At 32.4% G+C, this 12,618-nt stretch overlaps 1 protein-coding gene across 10 annotated transcripts in view; it reads left to right on the top strand.

Moving 5' to 3' along the window:
- The window catches only part of PDS5B (PDS5 cohesin associated factor B), a 180,031-nt gene that overhangs the window by 52,383 nt on the left and 115,030 nt on the right, over positions 1–12,618 (top strand). For all 10 annotated transcript variants that reach the window (XR_005378358.1, XR_005378359.1, XR_005378360.1 and 7 more), the window contains exons 2-3: positions 8,867–8,993; positions 12,103–12,306. Coding sequence is in view for 7 of the 10 variants with exons in the window: in XM_038573312.1 (XP_038429240.1) it covers positions 8,886–8,993; positions 12,103–12,306 (312 nt within the window). In the remaining 3 variants the exon portion in view is untranslated. The remainder of the gene's footprint in view (positions 1–8,866; positions 8,994–12,102; positions 12,307–12,618) is intronic.

Genomic DNA, 12,618 nt, shown 5'->3' with positions numbered 1-12,618 from the left:
ATATGAACAGAATGAATTTGCTTTTTAAAAGGACTTCCTAAACCATTGAAAATTATTTTGTTTTACCAGAACTCAGAAAGGTAACTATTAAATACATTTAATTCGAATTAAAACAGATGAATTCAAATTGCATGGTGGCTTAGTGGTGACACTGTATATGGAAAACAGCTTTTTGTTGAATAGATGGAAAATATGTAAACGTGGCCTTAAGGTTATATACTTAGGGAAAATTAACATAATTTATTTAGTCTTTTATTCTCTTAGGAAATACTTAAAACAGCTTTTTAATTGTCTCTGGCCTAAGATAAGCCGGACTTATTCTCCCTAATGACTGTGTACTGGAAGGGTTGTCTTTATGGAGGGCACCATCTGCTGGTTATAAGAGGTACGTGTTGTGGGAAGACTGCCTTTTGCAGTTACCAGGCTCTTCACACATCTTTTTTCATTCTAATTCCATCTTTATCTGTGTCAAATCCCAGGAGGAAAAATATTTTTTAATAAACATGGCCAAGTAGAGATTCTAGTAGTAGTTTGATTTGATATGTGACCCTGAGCGTGTTACATACGGGATTTTTAAGAAAAATCATCATGAAAATGACAGATGCCTGTCTTTATCTCTTCTTGGATCGATCAAAAAGTGATTATTCCTTTTTTTTTTTTTGATTATTCCTATTGCTCTTACCCTTGCTCTTCTTTTCCATTCACTGAAAGGATCTTAAATATTTTTACTTCAGTCTTATTTCAACTTAACATTTATTTACATCTGATAATATCAGAATGAAGAATGCTGATTTCATTGATTTTTTTTTTCTTCTAGCACATCAGTATGATTTTTAAAAAATACTGATACATTTCCTTTAATGATTGTTTTTATTTGAATTTATTCAGAGATTGTACAAGCTATTTACTATTAGAAAATTTTCTTGTATTTTAGTTATTGATCATACTGGACATAAAAATGTAAATATAATACATAGTGCATACAGTAAAATTAACTGCTATCTGAAAGTATTTGTTTCACACTACCCTTTGAAAGGGAAATTCTGGATTATGGTTTTAGTATAAATTGGTGAAACTAAAAATGAATATATTTTAAATAGAGAATAGAATTAGTACTTTGTTCTATAGTGTATGTAGTATATAAAATGGATTCTGACATTAGTCAGTTTTATATTATTTTTTAAAGTATAGTTATTTTCTCACTTTTAGTGTATCTACCCTACCTTAAATGTGAATAATTGAAATTCCACAGAGATGCAATAAATTATGTCAGATAATTTCTTTGATAGTCTGTTAAACCTAAGAAGAGCAGCTATATATCACTCTTACTTTTCATTTCTGATAGCAATTGAAGATCCTATTTATTTCCTAGACCCTTCCCTTCTTCCTTAGCATTGCTCCTTTTCTCTTTCTCCTTTATACCTTTTTTTTCTCTTATGTTGCAGTTTGGTGTTTATTCCTATTATTCTCTAGAAACTTCCTTCTTAAAAGTCACCTTGCCAAGTCCAAGGGAGTATTCGCTGAGGTCATTTTGTATGTTTCAGCAGTGCATATTTCTGAAATAATGAGCACAGTATGCCTGCCACCCCTTCACCTTCAAACATTTTTTTCTATGTTTTTTTAAACATTTTTCTACCTTTTTGACTCTCTCCCTTTTTCTTCCTATCCCTCTCCATGTATCAGTATAGATATTTCCTGCAAATTCAGTCTTGTTGTCTCAGCTAACCCTATACATTTTCTTAATTGATTTTGTAAACCCATAAAGCATGAGCTGTGCAGGGTCCTAAAATATTTCTGGCCTTGATTTTTTTTTTTTTCTAAAACTTCAGATCTACATTTTTAGTCGCCTTCTAGATGAGATTTTTTTCCCCCAAGACTTGATCTCTTTCTCTGTTTTTTCCCTGTGTCCCATTATGATGAGGGTAGAGATTTTATATATTTGCTTGTTACTGCATTCCTAGTGTTTAGCATAGTAGATTATACCAAGTAAATTCTCAGTAAATATTTAAGTAATTGACTTTCAAGGAACAAAGGCTTTGAATCTTGTAATCACCTTTTACTTCTCTCTTTTTTTTTTCTGATTTTTTCCTTAAAAATCATTCATAAATCTTCAAATCTATTTTCTTGTTTTCCCATGATTGCCTGCAGTTGGCTCCTTCTTTTCATCTGGGATTTTTGTAGGTTTCCTGCCTGGTTTTACTATACTTGATTTCTCCTCTATCTGGTTTGTAATGCCTGTTTTAGCCACCATTTCAGAATAGTTCTGGTCATTCATTCAGCAAGGATTTCCAGAGTAGGCTCTGGAATGGATGCTAGCATAAAAATGATATACTATCCTTGGCTTATAGAGCTTACAGCCTAGTAAGAGAAACAGACATAGAATAAGACGTTTACTAAATATATGATAAATGCTAATTATGATGTATTCAGAGTTTTTCTAGCTGTAGGGAAGGAACCTTGCTCTACTTGGAGAAGTGAGGGTGAGTTTAAACATGGACTTATAGACTTGAGACTTTAACGTACATGGAGTTTGCTTGGTAGACAAGGGACAGTAAATGTCCTATTCTGAAGACAGCTTGTATATATTCACAGAGGTATTTCATATCTACTTCTAGTACTTTTATTTATAAAAACTGAAGTGCATACTGAGTAAACCTGCCCCTTTGCTCTTATCTTTTCCTCCTTAACTCCCTTTACTTCTTTCCACCTTTTCCTTCAATCACACTTCTAGATCCTAAGTAACAAATTCTGAACTTTATTCTCTTGATTTGTAACATATTTTGAACTGTTTTCTCTGTCCTTTTTTGTTCTATATATTATCACTTCACTCCCGTTGACTTATAGAAGTGGGGTTTCTTTCAGCTTATATTTTCCAAGCTTGTTATTTCTGTTAGGATAATTTTAGAATTTATTGTGATTTAATTATTTAGGGGGATTTTTAAAAATAGATTTGAGATCCATCTTAATTTTGCCCTGTAGTCACTGCTAAAGAGTTATGCAAGTAACAGGCACTTGACAAATTTTTTTTTTTTTTTTTTTTTTTTTACTATGTGGATGAGTTTATTCTACAAAGGCACCCATGTCTACATTATTTAGTTGCAGTCTGTGGTCACAATTGTGTATCTGTTGTTAGGAATGATAAGCATCAGCTTTTACTTCTGTTGGGGCAAGGCAGACTTTCTTGCATTCCAGATTCTGTGGAAAACTGGGAATTTATTTACATTTACATTACACATTTATTTACCTTTTTCTGAAATGATTTGTTCTGGGCCTTTGCTAAATATTAAATATCTTCTTTGGTCGAAGGAACACAGCTATGACCTTGGTTCTTGCTTTTCCTAACCTGAGGTCATGTAATTGTTCTGTGTCATATTCTAAAAGTTTTTATATTTTAGGTCACTAATTTACCTGGAATTCATTTTGTGTAAGGTATGAGATAGAGGTATGATGTCATTTTTCTTCTATAGAGGTATTAAAGTGTCTCAGAACTTGAAAAAATTAAAAAAAAAATCTAACTTTATGAACTTTACATATAACATTATTAAAAGTTAACTATTTCAAGTGTACCAAATCAGTGATTTTTTAGGCAAATTTACTGAGATGTGTACTCATCACTGTAGTTCAGATTTAGAACATTTTCCTCAGTAAGATCCCTTAGACTAGTTTACAGTTAATCTCTGAATGGATTCTCTTTAGTTTTTTCCTCTTGATCTCTTTGCAGAGTCTAGTACTGTTGACCACTCCCTGTCTTGAAAATTGGTGTACCCCCTACTTTCTGATCCAGATAACCTGGATCTTCTCCATACCTCTTTGATCATTTTCAAATTTCTTTGCAACATCTTTTTTGCCTGCCTGTTCCTTAAAAAATGGGTCGTCTTTTACCTCTCCTCACTTTACGAGATTTTACTGAATGCTCTCATCTGTGCCCCTGGTTTTAACTATTACCGAGGATTCCCAAATCTGTCCTGAGCTCAGATACCTTTTGGAAATCTAAGTGCACAACTGGCCACTGCCATCATCGTCGTCATTTTTCCTCTTCCCGCCTTGCCCTCCTCTTTTTTTCCAGCAGGTGAGGCAAAGCATTTTCCTTCCCAAAGGGTGTTTGAAAATCTTTTCTTTTTTTAAAATAGATTTATTGAATTGTAACTGATACAGAGAAAAAACTGCATACATATTATATACAACACCTGTGATGCTATAACATACAGGCATCATTTCCAGGAAGCATAGCTTTATTTCCAAAAGTTTCCTTCTGTCCTTTTGCTTTTCTTTCTTTTTGTAAGAACACTTAACATGAAATCTACCCTCTTACATTCTTAAATGCACAATACTGTATTAACTGTAGGTGCTTTGTCGTATAGAACATTTCCAGAACTTAATCATATTGTATAACTATAACTTTATGCCCATTGAATAACAACTCTCCATTTTCTACTCTCATCTTCTGGCAACCACTGTTCTGCTTCTATAAGTTTGACTATTTTAGATACCTCCTATAAATGGAATCATGCAAATCATGTATTTGCCCTTCTGTGACTGACCTTTCACTCAGCATAATGTCTTCCAGGTCCATCCAAGTTACTGCAAATGGTAGGATATTCTTTTTTAACCCGGAATAATGTTCTATTGTATGTATAAACCACTTTTTCTTTTTTTTCTTTTTTTATTTTTTTATTTTTTTTATTTTTTATATTTTTATTGGTGTTCAATTTACTAACATACAGAATAACACCCAGTGCCCGTCACCCATTCACTCCCACCCCCCGCCCTAAACCACTTTTTCTTTATCCATTCATCTATTGATGATGTGGGTTCTTTCCACATCTTGGTATTGTGAATAATACTGCAGTGAAAATGAGTGTGCAAGTACCTTTAAATTACAGATTTCCTTTTTTTTGTTGTTTTTTTTGGATATATACCCAGGATCAGGATTACTGGATTATATGATAGTTCTATTTTTTTTTTTTTTTTGAGGAACTTCCATACTGCTTTCCATAGTGGGCTGTATCATTTTACATTCCCACCAACAGTGTACAAGAATTCTTTATTCTTCACATCTTTGTCAACATTTGTTTGCTTTTGTTTTTTTGATAATGGCCATTCTAATAGGAGTGAAGTGATACCTTGTTCTGATTTGCATTTCTTAATGGTGAACATGGAAAGTTGCCTTTTAAAATCAAGAACAAGACAGGGATGCCCACTCTTGCCACTTTATTGACCATGGTACTGGAAGTTAGACAATTCGAGCAATTAGACAGTAAAGTAAAGGCAAGAAATAAAAGGAATCCAAAATGGAAAGGAAGTATAATTGCCTGTTCACAGATCACATGATCTTATATGTAGAAAACACTCTTAAAGACTCTACAAAATTTTTTTTAGAATACTCTATTAAAGTTGCAGGATACACAATCAGCATGCCAAAATCAGTTACATATTTAAATACACCAATGAACTATCTGAAAAGGAGATTACTAAAAGAATTCCATCATAATAGTATCAAAAAGAAAAAAGTTACTTGACAATACTTTACCAAGGCCTGTATACTGAAAACTGCAATACCTTGATGAAAGAAATAAGACACAAATAGATGGAAAGATATCCAATGTTCATGGATTGGAAGACTTAATATTGTTAAAATATTAGACAGTATTTGGAACTTTTTATTTTGTTCTCTCTGATCTTTTTTTACTGATGTGCCCTGCCACTGTTTTCATATATTAAATTTTACGTATAATAACTCATGAAGGGTATGTTTCTAGGCTAATATTTCCCATTGATTGTTTTCTTTTTTTGCATCAGTACTACATGTCTAAATTACTTTAGCTTTATAATGGGTTTTAATATTTGAGAACAAACCCATTTACAGTTTTTTTTCTTCAAGTATCTTATTTTTGCCCTTTTACACTTAATATAAAGTCTTAGAAAAATTTGCCATGTTTCTTTTAAAAATCAAAACCTGGGCTTAATTGAGATTTATTCACTGGGAAGGTCGGCTATCTTTGTAGTATTTGAAACCAATACAGCCCAGGATATGTCTTGATTTATTTAAGTTTTAATTTTTATCTGTAAAGCTTTATGATTTTTTCTGTAAAAGTACATCTTTTGTTTAACTTGTAGATACTTTATTATCTTCTATGTAAATTATATTTTTAAATTTATTTGCTATCCATAGGAGTACATTGATTGGTTTCCCTTTAAACCTTTTTATTTTGAAATAATTGTAGACATAAAGTTGTAAAATTAGTACATAGAATTCTGTGAACTCTTCACTCATTTTTTGCCAGTAGTGTCATATTATGTAACTTTTAGTACAATAACAAATCAAAGTTGACATTGGTATAATATTGTTAATTAGATTACTGATTTTACTCTGTTTTCTCAAGCTTCTGTACAATATTCTGTCTTTATGTAGTCTATCTTCTGTATAGTTTGATCCTGAGTATAGATTCATATCATTACTATCATAGTCAAGACACAGAATTATAAAGGAATTCTGTAATGCTACTTGTTAGTCTCATATCTGTACCCTGGTAACTACTCATCTGCTCCATATCTGTAGTTTTGTATTTTGAGAATGTTAAATTAATGAAACTATATACACATAATCTTTTGAGACTGGCTCTTTCAATAAGTGTAATGACAATAAGTTATTGCATGTATCAATCAGTCCTTTTTATTGCTGAGTAGTAGTGCCTTGTGTGGATCTATCAGAGTTTGTTTAACCATTCATTCATTGAAGGGCTTTGGATTGCTTCCAGTTTTGGCCTATATGAATAAAGCTCTTACAAATACTCTTGTACAATTTTGCATGAACACAAACTAATTTCTTGGGAAAAATTCCCAGGGGTGCAATGGCTGGTTTGTATGGTAAGTACATATTCAGTATTATGACAAACTGCCAGATGATTTTCAAATATGATTGTACTGTTTTACATTTCTACCAGCAGTGTCTAGATTCAGTTTCTTCACATCCTTGCCAACAGTTGAAATTATTTCTGTTGTCTGTTTTAGCCAGTCTAATAGTATATAATGATATCTCATTGTGGCTTTGTCTTTCCCTAAAGATTAATGGTGTTGAATATTTTTTCGTATGCTTATTTGCCATTTGAATTTCCTTCAAATGTCTGTCTTTTTGCCCATTTTGTAATTGGATTTAGTGTCTGCATAGTATTTTTTCCCATCCTTTTGCTTTCAGTGTCTCATATCCATACTTTTTAAAAAAATTTTTAAGTTCTTTATATTGAAATTTTAAGATCTTGTTTTTTTTAACCCAATCATGTATATCATATATGTATAGCATAAAGTATGTAGTATGTGCTAAGTGGTGTTGTAAGTGCTATATATGTTTACCTATAGTTTCCAATTTTTGCTTGGCTAATTTGTATTTTCATCCTATTCTTGAAAATTATATTCATTGGATGTAAACTTTAGCTTTGCAGTTATATATTTTTCCCCTCATTGGGGATGACCTTTTCCTGTCTTTTGGCTTATATTGTGCTGTTGAGAAGCCACTTATTAGTTTAAATACTGTTCCTTCTAAGGTAATACAATTACTTTAAGGTTTTGTTTGTTTTCTACAGTTCTTCTTATTTTGAGTTTAATTCTGTTTGGCTTCTTGAATTTATGGATTGATATTTTATGCTGTTCTACTCAGAAGCCTTTGCTTTCATTTTTCTTTTGATACTCCCATGAGTCATAAGGTAAACTTTTCTTCTCTATATTCTTCTAATTTCTCTTGCACTTAACTAATTCTAATAGCTTTTTCTATTTTGCTAATAAGCTTGTCCATTGAGTTTTTAATTTCAGTTTTTGTATTTTTCATTTTTAGAAGTTCTGCTCTTTGTTCCGGTTTATTTATTCCTTGGGTTAGACTTTTATTTCTTAAAAGCATTAAATATAGTAGTTTTGTAATCTGTTTGAGAATTGTAATATCTAAAGTCTTTGTGTGTCCTGTCTTGGTGCCTGGTATTTCTGCTGATTCTTGCTCATGGTATCATGTCTCCTTAGGTGTTTGATTATTTTTGACTTGGTAAAATTCATTATCCTAGAAACCTCATGATTAGTATTCTTTGAGGGTAGAATTTTGCTTACTTTAGGTTCTTGATTGTACAGCCAGCCAAGGGTCACTGCATTCATGTGTTGAGGTTCTCTGGACAACTTAGGTAATGTGAACCACAGCAAATGGGCAGGACCATGGCAAAAACTAATTAGCTGTATCTATTATTATGTTGCTCTGCTTAGTACCAAGGCAGCTTTCTCTGCTTTCCCCTGTGGCTGTTGATGGGATTATGGGCACACGTTGATTTCTGACTAATCTCTCGGTGTTACCTTTTTGGAGATGCGGTGGTATTGCACATTGATGTCAGGAGGGTCTCTTATTTGATGTTCCATCTTGGTTGACAGGTTGAGATTCTGTCCCCTTTGCTTCATAAGACACCAAAACTGAACTCCAGATTTGTCAGGGTTTGCCAATGCCCTCAGGACATAAATGAATATAATGCTCCAGTGCTCCATTTATGTCACTGGATTCCTCTATTCTCTTTTATTTGGGACAAGTAATTTGTGGTGCTTTAAAAAATATGTTTATTTTGGATTTTTTTTCTGTTATTTATACTTTTTGGAGTTGGAGAGTTAGTGCAGATAACCCAGTTTGCTACTAGTAAAAATGGAAGTGAAAATACAATAAATATAATTGAAAAAAATTGAGGAAATGCTTAATCAAATGCTTTTCATTAATAAGTGAACTACTATAAATTAGGAATTAGTTATAAATTATTTGGTGATGGGACAGGTTACTTTTCATGTTTAGTATTAATTTTGTTTTTGCCTGTTTTTTGGTTTGCATCTAACAGTTTTCTTGTTTTAGGGGTAAAAATATTTCCATCATGGCTCATTCAAAGACAAGAACCAATGATGGAAAAATTACTTATCCTCCTGGTGTCAAGGAAATCTCAGATAAAATATCTAAAGAGGAGATGGTGAGACGGTTAAAGGTGAGTAAAATTTGTGTTATGTTTTATAGGACTGTTTAGAGTGGAGGGGCTACCTGGGGAAATCATGTAGGGCTGTATTTTGTTAGGACACCTTAAAAAACCAAATGGAAGCTAAAAATGGCAGGGAAAGGATCAAGGAGAGTGGAAGTAGGTAAAGAAATGTAGGGTTTCCTTAGCTACTGTTAAGGGAAGAGCAACTGGAAGGGTGAAGGTTAGATTTTTCTAGGGCCTCCTAAACTTGGATATAAAGAATAAATCTGTAGTACTCTTATTAAATTCATTGTTGTCTGTATAAAGTTGTCCTTTGCCCTATATGTCATCATTTTACAAAAAATAATTTCTTTAATTAAGAAAGGAAGTTTTAAGTCTCTGTACTGAGCATTAGGCTGTATTTAACTTACCTGTAAGTTATTTTGGCTGTAGGTTAAAGAGTTTTACTTTCGGCTTCTCTCTGCTTCTGACATGCAGCAGTGAATCAAGATTGAAGGTGAATTTCCATAGATGAGGTGGTCACTGTATAGCTAGTCTCCTTATATGTGTTTGAACAATATTTTACCTTTTTTCAGAGCAGTGATGGTGCATGTGATTGTAAAATGGTTAAAAGAACAGAATGGCCAAGAAGAATGCTAAGCTGATTTATCAGCTAGTTGTTTGTTATTTTTGAGCATTTTTTTCCCTTCTGGATTGTATCTACCTAGACATTTATGTTGCTTGATATGTTATTATTTGTCTATATTTCAAGACTGGAAAACTTGCCTTATTTAATCATTGAAGACCCAGGAGCTTTGAAACAAAGTACTATTTTATAGCTCTTACTACATAGTTTATTTTTATTAGAAGAAGAGGACCTGAATACTCATCAATTTCACGTAAAGCATTAGTCTTACAACTTTGTGTATAAAGTATTAGAATGTCAGATATCAGATTTTTTTTTTTTTTTATTCAAAGGAAAAGACGTCTTTGAGCAGATTAAAATTAACAGTATGTGCTAGTTAGGAACTTACATATATTTTGTTAAAAATACTGAAGCTACAAATCCTTTATATGTGACACTTTCCTTTTTCTCTGTATCTATGTTCTTTTCACCTATTGATTTTTTAAGAGAAGTGAATACATTTCTTCGGATTAGTTTATATTTCAGCAGTGATAGGTAAACATCTCTGTCGTTTGCTAAGAAACTAATGTTAGAAACTGTACCTATAAGTTGATTAACTGTCTTTTAGAGGTATTTTCTCCGTTATCTTCCTTAATAGATGACATATGCATGAGAAATTAAGTGGGGTTTTTTGTTTTGTTTTTTAAGAAATTAATAACACCATTTGAATTGCAGACAGTTTTGAGAAATTTTCATTATCTAGCCCTTGAGTAAACTTTGTTGTTAGTTTTGGTGGAATGGTTTCCAGTGTTCACATTTAGTGTTTGTAATATGTTTGCATTATTTTTGGACATTTATGCTCAGCAGTGATCTAGTTAATATACTTTTTCCTCATTTATTTTCCTAATTTATACTTACCCACTATTTTTAGCAACCTTCTTAGAGAAATATAAAAAGATTTGAATGTAAGCTAACAGTAATTTTTGATATGTACAAGTATAGCTCTGAATTTTATAAATTAAAACAATTTGCTAATATATAAGGTGTTATTGTTTATATAATTTGTAGAGTTTCCTATAACATTCTATTCAAAATATACTGAACCTTTTGTGAGGTTTTTTTCTTTGCCTTTTTTCATGATATGCATATGCCATCAAAGGATATATTTTAAAGTAATAAAATAAAAAAGTTAGTAGACTTGAACTTTGTATCCTTATACTAATTATAGTGCCAGACGGGAAGGATTAGTCTACTGTTGGTTCTGGCATCTGGCATAGTAGAACTGAGGATCTGCCCTGTGAGGAACACTCTTTCCCAGGAAGACACTGGAGAATTTATTACTCAGAAATCTAGCTCTATAGCAGAGTAGAAATCTCTGTATTTTTCAAGGACCAAGTCATAAATATTGATGATGGCCAGCCCTACTTGTTGATTAGTATTTGCAGCACCATCTAGTGGATGCCAAATGGTCACCTTTCCACTGGTGTTTTATTTAAATGTGTGTTCCTGTCAAGTTAGGCAGTTTAAAGTTCATTTGGGGCAAGAATAATATGGGCTGAGGGTTCATAATAATACTGAAATTAGAAAAAGCTCTTTATAGAATTCAGATGGTACTGCTCCTCGGCATTTTTATTTCTGTCCTACTACTTTTATGTAAATGTTTTTGAAAAAAAAAAAACATTTCCTATAGGTTCTTTCTGTTTACTCCATACATACTATTGAGTCCTACTAATAAACTATCCATGTCATGGTCTCTTTTACTGTGGCACAAGAAATATTTTGTTGAATGCTATTGTAGTTATTTGGGGGTAGCTTTTTAACCTTCAGGAATATATTTTCATCATCCTTTCTTAAACCTTTATTCTTTTTTATTTAACTGAATATACAAATCATGTATCTGGAGTGGTTTATGGCTTAGATGGAAAAATAAACTTTTTCTTTTCCTAGTTTTTTTCTTTAGAAGTATAATAAAAGGAGTAGGTATATTATAAAAAAAAGGGGGTGCTCTTTTTAAGAAGGAGTAAAAGTGAGACCAGAAACGCCATGCAAGGCTAGTTCTAAACTTTTATCTTGTTAGCAGGTATGATGGGTACATGATAAGTATTTCAGTCTTTAAAGAAAAATTATTATTATTTTAAAGATTTTATTTATTTATTTACTTATTTATTTATTTACTTATTTATTTATGAGAGACACAGAGAGAGGGGCGCAGAGACACAGGCAGAGAGAAGCAGGCTCCGTGTAGGGAGCCCGATGTGGGACTCGATCCCAGGTCTCCATGATCACATCCCGGGCTGCAGGTGACGCTAAACCGCTGTGCCACTGGGGCTGCCCAGAAAAATTATTTTTAATGTAGTTTCAGAAAGATCTCGTTCTCTCAGAGACTTTCAGAGGAAAAAGGAAACTAGTGTATATTATGTATATGGAAGTTAATCTTTGCAATTAATAGTTATTTCAGATGACTGTTTATTTGGATGAAGGATTTCATTATTTTATTATTTTGTTTTTGTATAGATGGTTGTGAAAACTTTCATGGATATGGACCAGGACTCTGAAGAAGAAAAGGAGCTTTATTTAAACCTAGCTTTACATCTTGCTTCAGATTTTTTTCTCAAGCATCCTGACAAAGATGTTCGCTTACTGGTAGCCTGCTGCCTTGCTGATATTTTCAGGATTTATGCTCCTGAAGCTCCTTATACATCCCCTGATAAACTAAAGGCAAGTACTGATTAAAGAATTTCCAAGATTGACTGGTACTCTCATTTATCTAACTAAAATGGGAGTTAAAGTATTTAGATAATTTCTTTGGATTGTTAAACAACAACTTCTCTTTTCTTCTTTCTTCTTTCTTCTTCCGTTTTTAAAGAACTCCCCCAGCCCCCCCATTTAGTACGTACTTTTGTAAAACAATTTTGAATCTGTAGGATAAGAAGGAGATTAGTACAGTGTATTCTATACTTTCTTTGTTATTTTTAGTTTTCTTTCAGTAACACTTGGGGATACACTTCGTTTTCCCTTTTGAACGCCCAT

Source organism: Canis lupus, chromosome 25 (genome assembly GCF_011100685.1).
Source record: "Canis lupus familiaris isolate Mischka breed German Shepherd chromosome 25, alternate assembly UU_Cfam_GSD_1.0, whole genome shotgun sequence".
Lineage (NCBI taxonomy): Eukaryota > Metazoa > Chordata > Mammalia > Carnivora > Canidae > Canis > Canis lupus.
The sequence above is the reverse complement of the archived record's forward strand: the minus strand, read 5'-3'. Positions and strand labels throughout refer to the sequence as shown.